Below are 17,778 nucleotides of genomic sequence, written 5' to 3' on the forward strand. Positions count from 1 at the left end.
TAGCTAATGTCAGAGCAATTACTGCCTGTGCTCTCTTCATGGATCTTTATGGTTTCAGGTCTCACATTTAGGTCTTTAATCTATATTGAGTTTATTTTTGTGTATGGTGAAAGAAAGTGGTCCAGTTTCATACTTTTGCACGTGGCTGTCCAGTTTTCCCAACAACATTTGTTGGAGAGACTCTTTTTCCCATTGTATATTCATTCATCCTTTATTGAAGATTAATTGGCCATATAAATTGTAGGTTTATGTCTGGGTTTTTTGTTCTCTTCCATTGATCTCTGTCTATTTTTATGCCAGTACCATAGACTGTTTTAATTATGACTGCTTTGTAATATAACTTGAAATCTGGAATTGTGATACCTCCAGTTTTGTTTTTCTTTTTCAAGTTTGCTTTGGCTATTTGAGGTCTTTTGTGGTTCCATACAAATTTTAGGAATGTTTGTTCTAGTTCTGAGAAAAAAAAAATGCTGTTGGTATTTTGATAGGGATTGCAATAAATGTGTAGATTGCTTTGGATAGTATAGACATTTTAACAATATTTATTCTTCCAGCCTGTCAACATGGAATGTGTTTCCCTATCTTTGCATTGTCTTGAATTTTCTTCATCATAAAAGCCCTCTGCAATGTAGATCTAGAGGGATCATACCTCAACATAATAAAGGCCTTACATGAAAAAACCCACAACCAGCATCATACTTAATGGTGAAAAACTGAGAGCTTTCCCCCTAAGGCCAGGAAAAAAAGATGTCTGCTCTCACCACTTTTATACAATATAGTACTGGAAGTCCTAGCCACAGCAATTAGACAACATAAAGAGACAAAAGGCATTCAAATTGGTAAGGAAGAAGTAAAACTCTCACTATTTGCAGATGACATGATACTATATGTAGAAAACCCTAAAGACTCCACCAAAAACTACTAGAATTGGTAAATAAATTCAGTAAAGTCACAGGATACAAAACCAACATATAGAAATCTATTCTATTCCTATATACTAATAATGAAGCAGTGGAGTGGAACATTTCATTCTTAAAGACGAAAAGATGACCAATGATCACCAAATATAGGAAAAAAGAACCTCTATGACAAAAGGAAGAGAAAAACCAAAAGGAACTCAAAGAGGGGCACCTGGGTGGTTCAGTCGGTTGAGCGTCTGACTCTTGATCTCAGGGTAGGGAGTTCAAGCCCCATGTTGGGCTCCATGCTGGGCATTAAGTCTACTTAAAAAAAAAAAAAAAAAAAAAAAAAGAGGGGCTCCTGGGTTGCTCAGTCGGTTGAGCGTCCGACTTCAGCTCAGGTCATGATCTCACGGTCCGTGAGTTCGAGGCCTGCCTAGGGCTCTGTGCTGACAGCTCAGAGCCTGGAACCTACTTGGGATTCTGTCTCCATCTTCTCTCTGCCCCTCCCCGGCTCATGCTGTGTCTCTCTCTCTCTCTCTCTCTCTCAAAAATAAACAAAAACAAATGTATAAATAAAAAAATAAAATAAAATAAAAAGAACCCAAAGAAAAAGAAGAAAACTTAAAAAAAAACTTTATTAACCTAAACAAAATATTTTATTCCTAAAACAATATCAGGAAGTCACACACACATCAAAAAGAAAATTCAGAAAATAGGCAGAGTTGTTAGAAATAAAAATACAAAATTGAAGTCATCAATAGAGGAATTAAAATATAAAGATGATTACATTCATACAATTCACTCATTGAACAAAATTTGAGTACCTACTACTTTCCAGAGATAATTTAGTAAGAGGTAAATTAGGAAAATATCATGTCCTAGAAGACAAATGAAAATATAACAAAGAAGAATATGTGATAAACTGTGTCAAATGCTGCTGTTATCTAAGCAGGGTTGACAATTTAAATGTATTACTTAGCAAAGTGGTGTCTGCCTGGAAGAAGAGGTCTCATCTTTGGAATGCCCAGAAATAGTGTCTTACCCCCTTTCCAAGGCTTCTTCCATAGCTTACCATCAGTACCTAATAGACATACCTCTTCATCCCAAAGCAATTTACACATCCATACCAACTTTGTTCCGAATTCTTCAGCTCTATTTGGCTTAGGAAGAAACCAAGTTAGGAGAAAAAATTTTGGTTTTTCTTTAATTGAGTTTGGTCTGGAAAGTCCTCTCCTCCAAACTCCATCTCTCCACAAGGAGCCAATACAGCAAAGCTTATTGGGAGACAGTTGGGCCAATCATTCTTCCTTTTAAGTGTCTTTTTTTTTTCCCCCTTTGCTCACTTTGACCCTCCTTCTCCCGGACTTTAGTTCCTCACATTTGCAGGTACCATAACATAGTACAGTGGGCCCACATACACCTGTGCACCAGAATCACTGGTCCAGCTGGTTAAAGTTGTAGGCATCAGGGGATCAAAAGGCACAAAGAAACTTTTTAGCATTATGAAAATGTTCCATATCTTAACCGTGGTGATAATTTACACAGTTGTACATAACTACAAAAAACCTCTTCAAAATAAATTTAAATTTAAACGCTGACACCTCAAAAAACTGAAAAAGACAGTTATTAATTATGCTAGGACAAAAAGCACAAACCACCTCTACTCTGGGAAAAGTAGGATAAATGGTCATCTTACTAATAAATCAAAATGAAGACTAAGTATTAACCATTGGTTATAGCAACATGGATATTGTGAAGTAATAGAAAAAAATATCCACATGTCTCTGCCTCCAGTTTCTGGCGCAGAATTCCTAAAACCCTTGGAATCTCCTGGGCGACTGAAGTGTCTTTTTTTCTAATGGGGTGACTCTCGGTGGGCTCCTGGATGGAGGCTGATCACCAGAAAGTCTAAGCCATAATTGGAAGCTTGGAACTTTCAGGCCCATCCCTCATTCTCCAGAGAAGGGAGAGGAGATGGAAATGGAGTTAGTAATCAATCATGCCAACATGATGAAGCCTACACGAAATTCCCAACAGTACAGGGTTCAGAAAGTATCTGAGTCGGTGAACACATACATCTACATGCCAGGAGGGTAGCATACCCCAGCTTCACAGTGACAGAAGCTCCTGTATTCTGTATCTCTTCATCTGGCTATTCATCTGTATCCTTTACCATAACCTTTATTATATAATGAACTGGTAAATGTGATGATTTCCCTGAGTTCTGTGAGCCTTTCTAGCAAATTATCAAACTCAAGGAGGGGGTCAGAGAACCCTAATCTATAGCTGGTCGGTAAGAAGTATAGGTGACAACCTGGGACTTGTGACTGGCATCTCAAGTGGGGGCAGTGTTGTGGGAGTGAGCCCTTAACTTTGTGGGATCTGATGCTATCTCCAGGGAATGTCAGAACTGAAGTGAATTATAGGACATCCAACTGGTGTTGCAGAAAATTGCTTGATGTGTTGAAAATCCACACATCTGGTGACAGAAGAATTATGTGTGAGTAAAGGAAAAACACAGGAGGACTGTGTTTTTTCCCATTACAGGTATCACTGGCAATCTTGATAAGAGCAGTTTCAGTGTAGTGGTGGGAGCAAAGCCTCACTGGAGTAGGTTTACAAGAGTTGGGAAGAGGAAAATTGGAGAAAGGAAATAGAGATAACATATTGAAATGTTTTTTGCTACAAAGAATACAGAGGGGTGCCTGGATGGCTCAGTTGGTTAAACATCCGACTCTTGATTTCAGCTCAGGTCATGAACTCATGGTTTGTGAGACAGAGACCCACATCAGGCTCTGTGCTGATAATACAGACCCTGCTTGGAATTCTCTCTCCCTCTTCCTCTGCCACTCCCCCACCTCAAAATAAATAAATAAACATTTTAATTATTTATTTATTTTTTTTTTTATTTAAAAAAATTTTTTTTTCAACGTTTATTTATTTTGGGGACAGAGAGAGACAGAGCATGAACGGGGGAGGGGCAGAGAGAGAGGGAGACACAGAATCGGAAACAGGCTCCAGGCTCCGAGCCATCAGCCCAGAGCCCGACGCGGGGCTCGAACTCACGGACCGCGAGATCGTGACCTGGCTGAAGTCGGACGCTTAACCGACTGCGCCACCCAGGCGCCCCAACATTTTTTTTTTTTAAAGAAGAACCATAGAAGAGTTGGGGCAACAAGTGGCAGAAATGGGTTGGAAGAAAGGCCGGATTTTTTTTTTTTCCAAAGATGGAAAAAATGATGGTACATTTTAATGCAGATAGGAATAATCCAGGAGAACAGGCCAGATATCCTACAAACTCATAGTTGTTTGTTTTCTTTTGTTTTCTTAAATAAGGAGCTGAGGACTCAAAGAAACCCAATGAATCCAAATTCAAAATGAAAAGGTCCTCCCCAGAAGAGAAGAAACCCATTACTGGCTTTATCTTTGGCATAGCAGCAGGAGCAGGAAGCCATCACAGATGTAGATAAAAAGAAAACAAATTAGGGGTGCCTGGGTGGCTCAGTCTGTTAAGCGTCCACCTCTTGGTTTCAGCTCAGGTCATGATCTCATGGTTCATGAATTCGAGCTCCACATCGGGCTGACAGCATGGAGCCTGCTTGGGATTTCTCTCTCCCTCTCTCTCTCCCCCTCCCCAATTCATGCTGTCTCTCTCAAAAAATAAATAAATAAATAAATGAACTTAAAAAAAAAAAAAGAAAACAAACTTTTAATCATTTTTAAGGGCCAACTCCAGACTGGCATGACCTATGGACGGGCCCCAAATGTACAGAGACTGTACCTGCCCACCAATTCTATTCCATAGGCCTTTACCAAGTATTCACAAGAAAGAACAGAGATAGGACAGGACAGTCAAGAGTCATTCATCTATGAGGCACTGGTACAAGTGGCCTACTAAAGTTGGAGAACAGGACTGGAGAACTGAGAGAAAACCCTCCAAACCATGAGATCATGACCTGAGCCGAAGTCAGACGCTTAACCAACTGAGCCACCTAGGTGCCCCAAGAATACACTTGATTTTTAAAAAAGACACTTCAGAAAAGATAATTATACAAATGGCTAATAATAACATTTAAAAATGCTTACAATCATTAGTCATCAGAGAAATACAAAACCAAACCACAATGAGAGATCACTATAAACACAGAATTGGGTGGTGGTTCTCAATAGAATGGGGAGGGTGGCCATTTTGACCCCCAGGAGACATTTTTAGTTGTTACTGGCATCTAGAATGCTGCTCATCATCCTATACTGCACAGGGCAGCCCCACATAACAAAGAATTATCCTGCCCTAAATGTCAATGGCAGCAAAATTGAGAAACCCTCAATCGATGAAATGAAAGAGACAAATAGCATCAAATGTTGGTGAAGATCTAGAGCAACTGGAACTCTCTAATAGGATAAGAGAGGGTATGCAAAATGACTCACTCATTTTGGTGTTTGACAAGTGCTAATATATGAAGAGCAAACGGCTTCTCATTGCCATATTAAAGGTCAACATGGACTAAAAGGCCTGCATGATCTAGACCCAGTCTACTTTTCTAGCCTCGACTCTCACTGAAATGAGGCAAAAGGATGATTCAGTATGAGGAAAAATTTTTCAATCAAGTCTACTTGACTTTAATGAAAGAAATCTTGAAAATTCTGAGACAAAAGAAATCTTAGTATCATTTAGTCAGCTTACTACCTAAAGAAGGGATAGTAATACATTCTTGACAGTAAAATGGCTACTGTCTCTCACAATAAACACAAACAGTTTTGGCAAAATCTCAGATCTATTTGACAAAAACTATAGGAACAACTAATGCTACATAAGTAATGATGCTCTATCCCTTTTGTAAACTAAGTTAACTGGAGACCATTATAGAGTTACTGACATTGGCTTAAGAAACTTCACAATATAGGTTGAAAAAAATTAAAATAACAGTTAAGAAAGATACTATATACTTATAAATACAACTCATTTCACAAAAGAATTGAGTTATGTGAAAAACAGTGTATAAATGGGCACTATTCAATAAAAACACAATACATGGGCACTATTCAATAAAAACACAATACAAACTATAAATGCAAGCCACATATGCAATATCAAAGCAAAAATCAGATTAAATTGATTTTATATTTTATTATACTATATGCAAATATATGCATACATTATGTACAAAATATGCAAAATAGCCAATATACCCAAATTTTTATCACCTCAATATGTAATCAACATAAAGTTTAGATTATTTTATATTCTCTTTTTTTTTTTTAATTTAACGTTTATTTATTTTTGAGACAGAGAGAGACAAAGCATGAACGGGGGAGGGTCAGAGAGAGGGAGACACAGAATCTGAAACAGGCTCCAGGCTCTGAGCTGTCAGCACAGAGCCCGACGCGGGGCTCGAACTCACGGACAGCGAGATCATGACCTGAGCCAAAGTCGGCCGCTTAACTGACTGAGCCTATATTCTCTTTTTGTACTAAGTCTTCAAAATCCGCTGTGTATTATACATTTATAGTAAATTTCATTTTGGACTAGCCACATTTCAAATGCTCAATAGACACATGTAGCTAGTGGCTACTGGATGCTAACATTGCTTATTCTAAGCACTTTACATGGACTATTTCATTTAATCCTCTCTGAGGCACATACAGGGGGAAAGTAACTTGTCCCAAGTTCCCACAGTTAGTGGTAGAATCAGGATTCCAAATCAACCTGCATGACTCAGATTTCTTGCTCCAAACCATGTTTTCCCATTTCAAATAAAAAAAAAAAAAAAAAAATTTTTTTTTTTTTTTTACAATATTACTGACACTTTCAACTAATCAAATTAATACCTTACTTCTCCTGCTTTGATATTATATATTCATTTTAGGGAAACCTAAATTTCCCATCACTTAAGAAAAAACTGTTTCCCCCCACCCCCATGATTTAAATCTGCAAGCAAAGACTTACCAGTAATATGAGTTTTTGATACTTTTGTTTTAGGTCTGACATACTTGCAGATGGGTCTGCCCCCAGAATGCTGTACCAATCCTTCTTTGGTATCTGCTCAAATGCCATCATCCACTGAACAAGAAGTGGGCCTTCTCGGATAGGCTTAATAAAAATATTGATGACGATTCATTAGTTTGCAGGATCGAAGAAATACACAAGTACGTTTCTAAGTTCTTTAATATTTAGTTGAGTAAATCATGATTACAATACAATCCTCATGAAGCATATATTTTCATTTTCATTCAAAACGCCCCAAGAATCTCACGTGTAAGTATACAGACAAGGATGGAACATGTGTTACAGGTTTCATGATATACACTTATATCTTAAATCAATGAATATATAATAGCATTAAGAAAAAAGAATCCGAAAATGAACCCGAGCGGTGATGACCTCTAAGGAGGTATTTGTGCTAGTCTCATGGTAAAGGATGCACACAAGAATTCCTCAGTAAACACACTAGAGAAATTTAATAAATGTTGACAAATTTAAAAAATGTTGAAAGCAAAACAAAACAGCAAAGAATTAAAATGAATTTGGGAGCATTCCCTCTTAGCGTTTCCATTTCTTAGTGTTCACATTTCTTCCACATTACCTCAATAGAGTAATACGGGAAAGGGCCGGTCAGCACGGGCGGCAGGTAGACAGCAAGAGTCCCTCGGTTTCTGGCGCTCACAAAGAACTGAAAGTGCTCACAGGAGGACACCCCAGCCCTCTAGACTACAGAACAGATCTCGCCGGGAGCCCCAGAAATCAGGCAACCTCTTCCCACAGCCGGTAACTTCAAGAGATGGGGGTGGGGAGCTCCTCAAAATTGAGACTTGGGAATCCACTGTACTCACTGCGGCTGTACCACCCAGCCTTAGGCGGATATCCTCCGCTGCCTTTACTCAGTATCAAACTTACCAAACTTTTTACAGTACTTCGTACCCACTCCTCGCCTGCAGCCTGCCAAAACCCGGAACCGGCTTCTCCTTCCGCCGGAAGTCATTGCTCTGACGTGCCTACGTTTCTAGTCGAGCTCTTCTGGCCGAGACACCAAGCAAGAGGCGCTCCGCCCTCCTGGACGCGGTCGCTATGGTAACCAGTCTCTGCTTCCAAGGAGTTTACCAGCAGTAAGTGTCGGGTTGTGAAAAGAGGTGTCTTTCGCTTCTTTCTAACTCCCTTTTGTCCCAGGTCTGCGACTGTAGCGTTTCTTCTCTCCCCCAAGAGTACTTCACACCCGGGCTTCCTCCGCCTTCCCCAAAGCTCCCTCCGCTTACCCTGCCCAGCGCTGCTCCCAATCCTTTTGTGGTTGGTGATGGTTCTTCGGCAGGTGCGGGGGGGGGGGGGGGGGGGGGGGGGGAGGGGGGGAATGGTGGAGTAGGGGTATGTGAAAGATGAGATCTAATTCCTCCCTTGTCGCTACACTTGCCTTAGAATGTTATTCTAAAAAAAAAAGAAAAAAAAAGAATGTTCTTATTCTAATATTAAGAGAAAACCTATGACGATTGAAGTTTTTCTTTTCAGTTTGAATAGTTTTTTTCTGGAAAAGGTTTTTGTTTTTTTTTTTTAATTTGAGAGAGCGCGCGACGGAGATGGGGGAGAAGGAGAGAGAGAGAGAGAGAGAGAGAGAATCTCAAGCAGACTCCATGGTCAGTCCCAGCCAGTGGAGGGGTCGGGGTGGGGGAATGGATCCCAGGACCCTAAGCCAAAATCAAGAGTCCAACGCTCAACTAACTCAGCCACTCAGGCCCCCACCCTGGAAAAGATTTTCAACCCAATTATTTCTTGTAGATCTTAGCAACTGGTAACTTTTAAAAATCCATTCACATTTACTATCTCGCTTCACTTTCACTTCAACCCAGGGAGGCTAATAAGGCAGGTGTTAAAATCCCATTTTGTAGATGAGGAAACAAACCAAGCATCAAGGCCAAATAGCTAATTGTATAGCAGCAGAACAGGACACTCAGGAAGTCAGCATATTACCAGGGAAGCCAGGCTATCTTTCAAGGTTACAGAAAAAGCAGAATGAACCACTCCACTTTGAGGCAGTTGTTGGGCACTCCAAAAGGCTACTGTTAGGTTTTTTTGGTTAGTTTTTCCCTTCTTCATTCTGCTTTGCCTTCTGTTCTTCCCATTTATTATCTCTATACTGCTCACCTTACACTGACCTCTCTTCTTGCATTGTACCCAGAAGTGAAACTGCATCTTGTGTTTTGTCAACATGATTTAAATTTCACTTGGAGATGTTAAGTTCGTTCTGTTGTTGTTACTGCTTAAATTTGCTTTTCTTCTTCTTTTTTGTCTCTCTTCTACCAAATCTCAGTTGAAGAAGCAATTAAGATAAACCTAAGTACATTGAATAAAATATTTTAATATGGCCAAATTATTTAATGATGGTATAAAGCATAATTGAATGACACAAGAAAGTGAGAAAATCCAGAGTGAAAAGTATAGACTGGGTTCTCCATAGGATTTTGTCATGTTTAAAATTAGAGACAGAACATTATGCCAAGTTAGAGGATTTGATTTTAGTCCTGGTTCCAACATACCTTCTGTGTGGCTCTAAGGAAATACCTTATATGAATGAACTGTGTTGTTCTGAATACCTTTCTTGACACACTGTTGAAATGTTAGCTCCCAAACACCCCCCTTTCCACTGCTTAGTGCTTCCTCATATAGATAGTTATGCTCAGATCCTCCAATTTTTACAGCAAGAGCACGCAACTTTGATTTATGATCCCCTAGGGTATTGTGTTGTCTCTTTTATTCCCTTTTTTAAGCCAAATTCTGAAAAGTCTGATCAGGGTACCTCCATTTTCTCAAGTTACTCTTTTATATTTGTGTGTGTGTGTGTGTGTGTGTGTGTGTGTGTGTGTGTGTGCTCTGTTTGTGTGTGTATGTATGTAGGTAGGTAGGTTTTAGATAGTAAGAAATTTGCATTTTTCTCCTAGCAATTCCCAAGTCTTCTGTCATTTCATCTGGACATACTCTAGCTCACATCACTAAAGCATACTTTAGTTTGCAACTTTTTCTTTCATCTCCATAAAGTCATTCCACTGAAATGATCAATAACTCATTGATGGCATCCAATATCTAGTCTCTATTTACATTTCCTTAGTTGTCTCAGAAATGACTTTTTATGGTTAGTTTGCTTGAATCATGATCCAAACAAAATCTATACATTGTTTTCAACGTTCTGTCTCTTAAGTATCTTAGCTATAGCAGTCCCACTTCATTGCTATCTAGGTATTTTTTTCTTTTCCTGCCATTGGCTTATTGAAAGCCAGATCAGTTGTCTTACAGTCTGAATTTATTATTACAGAATAAGCTTGTAAAACACTTTTTGCATGAATCCCTGCTCATTTTTCTTTATTTTTATTTTTCTAGAACATTATTGCCCAATAGAAATATGATGTAAGCCACAGATGCAAGCCACATATATAATTTTAAATTTCCCAGTAGCCACATTAGGAAAATAAAACGAGGTGAAATGATTTTTAATAATATATTTTATTTAACCTAATATATTTGGAGTATGATCATTTCAAAATGTAATCAATGTATTATTAATGGTATTTTACATTGCTTTTTCATGCTAAGTTTTCAAAAGCTGCTGTGTATCTTACCTGTATTGCTTATTCTCAGTTTGGACTTGCCACATCTCAGGTGCTAAATAGCTACATATAACTAGTGACTGCTGTTTTGAACAAGCCAGGTCTAGAGAATAAAGTCTTGGGGTGCCTGACTGGCTCAATCAATAGAGCATGTGACTCTTGATCTCAGGGCCGTTGAGTTTAAGCCCCACGTTGGGTGTAAAGCTTACTTTAAAAAATAAGTAAATAAATAAAATGGAAGATAAAGTCCTAACTCCTTAACCTGGTATTTACTTACCACCCCAATATGATCCGTAGTTTTCTAACCTCATCACCTATTAACCTCCTACATGAAATGTTGAACAATGGGATCTTTTCTTGGTACTTCATCCATAATTTCGTTCAGGTGGTTCTCCTTGCTTATACCATCTTTCCTCTTTGTTTCCACCCATCAATTTTATCCCTCCTTTAAGACCCATCTCTTCCATCAAGCCTTTTATGATGGTCCAATACTTAGAAATTAGTTCCTCCTCTCAACTTTCATAGCAAGTCCTGTGTGTACTCCTCATTTGCACTCATCCTATCTCACAGGGTACTATTATACATTTTGGATGTGTGTTCTGATTCCCTAATTCCATAAGGTCTGTAGGGCAGGGACACCTCTTAAAGAAACTAAGCACCAACTATCTTGCCACATGTCTGAAGTTGATGTGTATTTATAATAGTTTTGTTTCTCACTATCTTAAGAAGGTAATTTATCCAATTTTTTTTAAATAGGCTCCACACCCAACATGGGACTCTAACTCATGACCCTGAGATCTAGAGTCACATGTTCTACCGACTAAGCCAGCCAGGCATCCCAGTAATTTACCCATTTTATGTAAAACTAACATAGCAGAAATATAAACTGTGTTAGCACAATGGTTAAGAGCATGAAGTCTGGTGTCAGACTGCATAAGTTTGAACCCAGGCTCTGTCTCTTACTGGTTATGTGAACATTTTAAGTTAATTAATCTCTATGCCTTGGTTTCTTTCTCTGTAAAATAGGATTAATAATAGTATCTCCCTCTATGTCTGTTGTGAGGATTCAGTGAGAAAATAGTGCCTAAGAGTAGTAAGTACACAGGAAAGGTTAGCTTTTGTTGTTATTATTATTAATAGTGAAATATTTGTTGCTCAGTTTTGGATATTAGAACATTAAGAATTCATAGCTGTATTTTAGGAATTTTCAAACAGAGCAAATGAAAGCTGCAAACTATTGAGTTGGAAAAATGATGCCAAACCAAAATGTTTGTTGAACTATAGTTTGTAGATAAATTAAAAGCAAAAAGGGCAAAAGAGGGCAAAAACCTCTTAATTCCTGTGTCATCAGCATCTAACACAAGCGACGTAGGCATATGTTAAATATTTAACTTCAAGATGATTGATCAAGTACTATATCTAGAATTAAATGTAGATATAGATGTAGATGTAAGTATAGTTACATAGATATAGCAAGGCTTTAAGACCCTTGGTTGTAGTGGTGGTAAAAAACCACATTCTTATTCAATTCATCACTTTAATACTTATCTGCCCATTAACTAATGTCTACCACACATTAATAAATTCTCACTTTGAGATCCTGTTAGTAAATTGTGCTTCTTATTGATGAATAATATTTGCACTATATCCAGTGTATTTCTGCTATTTTTATCCTAGGATTATATTTACTTGGCTCTTTCTACTGGTTTCATCACCAACTCTTCTTTAATTTTCTTGGTCTTATTTATCTCTGAGTTTTTAGGATTTTAATATTAGTGAACTAAGCTGTATTTATTTTTAAGTACCACAAACTATTATGGTTATGTTCTGAAATTAGATGATTATCCCTACAACAACTTAAAATCTATTGGGAAGATATAAAACCATCAAGAACTAGCTAGTGATGAGATAAACACACACATATACACATACACGTAGTACATATAGAGCCTTCATTCACTTATTCATTCAATCAACAAACCACTTATCGAGTATCTACTATGTGTCCCACACTTTGTTACAAGAGACACAAGACAGTTGGCTGTAGCCCTTATAAAAGCTTAGAGTTTATCTGGGTAAACAGACAATTAAAGAAGCAACTGAAATAACTGAAGAAGTATTATGCCAGAGGAAATACGGGTGCTGTGACAGTTACTAACTTATAGTTAATGTGAATAGAATAAGGCAGATTATTGAATGATTAAAATGAATGATTGAAATCCTTGACTCAAAATGAGGCTAATCCAGGAAGATGCATGGAAATAGTAAGTTTCAAATATTTAAGTATTAAGTTTAGATGGAGGGAGAGATGAATGGTTAGAATTATAGAAACTTTTTTTCTTTTTTTGGCATGTTATCATAATGCTTTAGACAGTATTGAGAATCAGCCCTATTGAACAATTGTACCTCATCTTTCAGAAATGGTTTTTCATTTTTGCATTTTTTCCCATCGCTGGTTGTCTTCACTTGATTTATTCTCTCTTTTGTCTTTTCAGCAGTAATCATCAGTGAACATTCATTGAGGTGAAACAAGGCAATCCACTAAGCTGGAGAGACAAAGAGGTAAATACTTTTGCTGACACCACACCTGTTGCTGTGTTTTTCTTGTTTGTTTAACTTCATTTGTGTCAGTGTTCTTTCACCCTTGTTCGAGCCCTTTTAGAGGTCTTTATCTTACCTGGAATTTTTGTTCATGTCTTGCTACCTCTTCACATCTGATGTTTTAATCTTTCCATGAACCTATTAAAGATATCGTCTGTAATCCATCTTCTGTTTCTCTTTAATAATCATAATAAATACCAACTTATTCCCCTCACTCACTTCTTTATGCCTTTCTCTTTGTTCTTAGGACCACTCTGACTTATCTGTGCTTTCCAATTACCTTGAAATTTGAAACCTTGTGATGATCTCTTCCAACCATGTGGTAGTATGCATTTATATCCTTTTTAAAATTCATTCTTCCTTCCCCAGTTTAGTTTTCTAAAACTGATTTTTTAAAGTTTATTTTATTTTTGTCATGTAATTGACTCACAGAAGAAAGGTTAATCTGAGTGATCAAAGGGTGTTAATTTGTGGGTTAAAATGTGTTAAACAGTTGATATGAAGTCTGTTTAAGTCAATTAGAGAGTATAATGAAGATGTTTCCAGAGTGTTATGGAACCTTTTGAAGTTAGCTTGGAATTAACTCCTATATTCAACCATGGCACCTGGCTGAACATGCCGTTGCATTGAGGTTTTTAAATCTGTATATATTCCAATAGATATGAATAGATCTACATATTTTCAAAAAGTTTGACTTTATTACAAATATTCTTATGTTTTGTTGTAGGAAATATATTCATGATTTCATTCATCATTAGCATAATGAAAAACATGATTACTTTCATATTTTTTTCAAAAATAAAATGTAACTGGACTGTATAGCCAACAAAACATTACTAGGTTGTTTTATATACCTCTTTGTTTTTAAAACTAGGTTAGTGTCATTATTAGAGATTTTTTGATACTAAGTATCTCATATATAAAGGCAGCATTGATAAAGACATACAAAATTTGGTGTGGTCTTTTAATAATTTGTTTCCCCTCCCAAATTATTTGATGGAATGTTATGAAACATTTCAGTATTGGTTAATATGTTTAAGATTTCAAATTAATTAATGTTATGCAGAGTTTAATAATGCTCTGGTTGGGGCACCTGGCTGACTCAGTCTGGAGAGCACATGACTTTTGATCTTAGGGTTGTGAGTTCAAGCCCCACACACTGGGTTTAGAGATTACTTAAACATATGATTTTTAAAAAAGAATAATGTTATGGTTCATTTTAATAGTAGAATACAGGGGCGCCTGGGTGGCGCAGTTGGTTAAGCGTCCGACTTCAGCCAGGTCACGATCTCGCGGTCCGGGAGTTCGAGCCCCGCGTCGGGCTCTGGGCTGATGGCTCAGAGCCTGGAGCCTGTTTCCGATTCTGTGTCTCCCTCTCTCTCTGCCCCTCCCCCGTTCATGCTCTGTCTCTCTCTGTCCCAAAAATAAAATAAATAAACGTTGAAAAGAAAAATTTAAAAAAAAATAGTAGAATACAATTTTTGTATAATGAATGATAGTATTAAGATGAATGACATATTGCAAATTCAACAGTTCAAAATCTGTAGAGGTATGAGGGTAAAATTCAAATTTTAAAATATATTCTTTACTTAGCATCAAGGTTAATATAGTACATTTTTTTATGTGTGTCAGTTTACTGGTAATAAACACATTTAGCATTTCAGCTTCTTCTTGCAACCTTTCAGCTTAATTATTTAGAGAATGATGAAAAACAAATCTTATATGCTAAAGGGACTTCTTCTGTAATGATGGATTAGATGCCAAAATAATGAAGCCACATGGCTTAAAAAATATACTGTAGATGTTTTCTGATGAAAATAGATGAATGTTTTCTGATGAATTTCCACAAAATATCATATTTTAAAATATTTTAAGCAATTCATAGTATTACTTGTTAATCTACTGTAGAAGCACCATGAGTATAGTCTTTTGTAGTTCATTAGCAATTTCTTTAATGAGTTTTTTTGTGTGATAGATAAAGTAACAGACAAATGACAGATTGTTTGCCTTTAATGATTTCCCTGTTTCAAGCCCATTACAAAGCAATTAGAAATCTGACAGCATTTTCACTCTGCATTACTGATCATCTAAAGTGATGAGGAATGAGAGGTGATGAATATTAATTGTATATTTTCATATGATTATCATAAATTATTACCTTGTCTGATGTGCTGCAGGTGAAGCAGGAGCATTAGGGAAAGACAGTCAGATATATTAATTTGAAAGACTATGATTTTTGTCTTTGTTAGTAGTATAAATCCTGATCTGCAGCGTTAATCTCTATGAATATTAACTTAATTTTTGTTTTTATTTATATTTGGGGTAACTCAAATCACTTTTCTTATTTTTGTATAAGAAAAGGAAAAATTATTTCATAGTACAATGTACATGCATTATTTAAATTAAGCATTTATAACATCTAATTTGAAAATGAGATAGTAGGGGTGCCTGACTGGCTCAGTCAGTGGAGAATGTGACTCTTAATCTTGGGGTTGTGAGTTTGAGCTCCATGCTAGGAGATTACTTAAAAATACAGTCTTTAAAAAAATGAGATAGTGAATTTTGTTGATATACATATATACAATATTCAGATATATCAATATATATATTCTAAATATATTCAAGATACACTTAGATATAGATCTTATGTTAGTCTTAGTTTAAAGTCAGATACTACTGTGAAAGAAGTAAGATAAGAAAATATAACCAGATGTAAAAGAAGATTTTTCTAGGTCCTCTGTAACAAGTCCTTCAGTCCCAGTCCATGGTATATGCTGTTTCCCTAGTGTCTTGCTTCAGCGAGATGAGGCTAAACCTGTCATCAGGACTTAAGTACTGTTGTTACTTGGTTCCCAGCCTTGGACTTTTAGAGCAAAGATTGGTCCAGAAACTAGATAATAATCTTTAATACAGGGAGAATTGGCAAGCTTACAGCATTTGAAATGATTAGAAATACATTTGGGTTCATTTGACCCAAGTGAATTAATTTATATATATATAAGAATTTACCCCAGGTCTGGCCCAAACCTAAGATAAGAACTCCAGAATTTCTATAAATAAATAAATAAATAAATAAAAATTAAAAAGGATGGGAACGCCTGGTGTCTCAGTCCATTAAGTATCTGACTCTTGATCTCGGCTCAGGGGCTTGATCTCAGCGTTGTGAGTTCAAGCCTCTCATTGGGCTCCTTCCTGGGCATGAAGCCTACTTTAAAAAAAAAAAAAAAAGAACTCCAGAATTTCTTGGCTTAGTTCCAGAGATCCTTTTATTCCAGTTCAGTGCCTTCATGTGTCCTGACCTACAGGACTATTTTCTTTATTTTTTCTTCAGTTATTAAAATAAATAAATTATTGATTGTAGTCTTGGCTTGGTAAATATAAATATTCCCCCTGCTCTTAGTATTTTTAGTTATAAAGTCAGTTTTATTTGGCAAAACTTTCTCATAATGTAGAAACATTCTAGAATGTTGTAAGATGAGAATAGAAGAGAAGAATTTGACTGCTTTTTCTTGGGAGAGTGGAAGGGAGAAAGGTTGGGGTTTGCCCCAGTTTCCTTCTTGCTTATCCTGCACAGATTATGTCCAAAGGACACTCTCCTCTCTAGCTTGAGAGAATCTCTGATGATTGCTTACATGGTATTTAGACTTAGAAAAATAGTTAAGATCAAATAATTCAGGGACCAAAGTTTCTTCTTCCTAAGATATGTTTAAATAGTAACAAAATTTGGGAAAACAGGGCTGTTAATTACATAATGAGGAACAGCAATTGTCCTGGTCCAATAGGCAGCTCTGTTCAACATAGCAGTTGGCTCTTGTCTGATTCTGTAATACAGACCAAATTTTTTACTTCCTTTTTCAACTGTCTCCTCTTTCCACCATATTTATGTGTCTGACCCTCTGTGTGCTTAGCTTGGTGGTCATATGCCACAGAGACGTCTCTTCTTGAAAAATGTGTTCATTTCTTGACTCCACACCCTTGATCTTCTTTACAGGTCTCCCTTTTCTAACTAAATAACAGCTATTCTTCACTACTTAAGCTTTGAGTGTTTTTATGAGCACTTCTATTTAATTTTGGTTTAAGAGAGAGAGAGAGAGGGAGAGAGACAGAGCTCGAGCAGGAGAGGGGCAGAGAGAGAGAGGGAGACACAGAATCTGAAGCAGCCCACAAGCTCTGAGCTGTCAGCACAAAGCCCCATGTGGTCTGAGCAGAAGTTGGATGCTTAACTGACTGAGCCACCCAGGCACCCCTGCACTTCTATTTAAATACTATTCCATGGGGCGCCTGGGTGTCTCAGTCAGTTGAGTATGCGACTTCGGCTTAGGTCATGATCTCACAGTTCGTGGGTTTGAGCCCCACATTGTCAGCTGTGCTGACAGCTCTGAGCCTGGAGCCTGTCTTTGGATTCTATGTCTCCCTCTCTCTCTGTCCCTCCCTTGCTCACTCTCTCTCTCTCTCTCAAAAATAAATAAAATATATATAAAAAAAAAAACTAAATACCATTCCATTACTTATGAGTTTCTCTAGTCTCAGACAATCCTTTTAATTTAATTCACAAAGCACTCCCTCTTTCTTTCTGAAAATTTCTACCTAAAATGGATTTATGTCTTATCCCAGTGCAGCATCACTTAGTTGAAGCAACAAGCCATTTAAGATCCTTAGGGAAAAGAGGAGTCAACAAGTTGGAAGA

The 17,778-nt window shown here is 37.2% G+C and overlaps 2 protein-coding genes across 4 annotated transcripts in view; one reads left to right on the forward strand and one right to left on the reverse strand.

The window, feature by feature from the left end:
* Positions 1 to 7,890, reverse strand: part of DNAJC24 (DnaJ heat shock protein family (Hsp40) member C24) — a 56,748-nt gene extending 48,858 nt beyond the window's left edge. The window contains exons 1-2 of one of the 2 annotated variants that reach the window (XM_040495550.1): positions 7,798 to 7,890; positions 6,850 to 6,993 (exon numbers count right to left, since the gene is read on the reverse strand). In XM_040495550.1, coding sequence (XP_040351484.1) covers positions 6,850 to 6,960 — 111 coding nt within the window. In that variant the 5' untranslated portion in view covers positions 6,961 to 6,993; positions 7,798 to 7,890. The other variant, XM_040495551.1, reaches the window with a different exon arrangement.
* Positions 7,891 to 7,894: 4 nt separating this feature from the next.
* Positions 7,895 to 17,778, forward strand: part of DCDC1 (doublecortin domain containing 1) — a 497,179-nt gene continuing 487,295 nt past the window's right edge. Inside the window, exons 1-3 of one of the 2 annotated variants that reach the window (XM_040495539.1) lie at positions 7,895 to 8,006; positions 12,986 to 13,052; positions 13,339 to 13,410. In XM_040495539.1, the coding sequence (XP_040351473.1) occupies positions 13,393 to 13,410 (18 nt within the window). In that variant the 5' untranslated portion in view covers positions 7,895 to 8,006; positions 12,986 to 13,052; positions 13,339 to 13,392. The remainder of the gene's footprint in view (positions 8,007 to 12,985; positions 13,053 to 13,338; positions 13,411 to 17,778) is intronic. The other variant, XM_040495540.1, reaches the window with a different exon arrangement.

This window comes from Herpailurus yagouaroundi, unplaced genomic scaffold (assembly GCF_014898765.1).
Source record: "Herpailurus yagouaroundi ecotype Mexico unplaced genomic scaffold, PumYag 187, whole genome shotgun sequence".
NCBI lineage: Eukaryota > Metazoa > Chordata > Mammalia > Carnivora > Felidae > Herpailurus > Herpailurus yagouaroundi.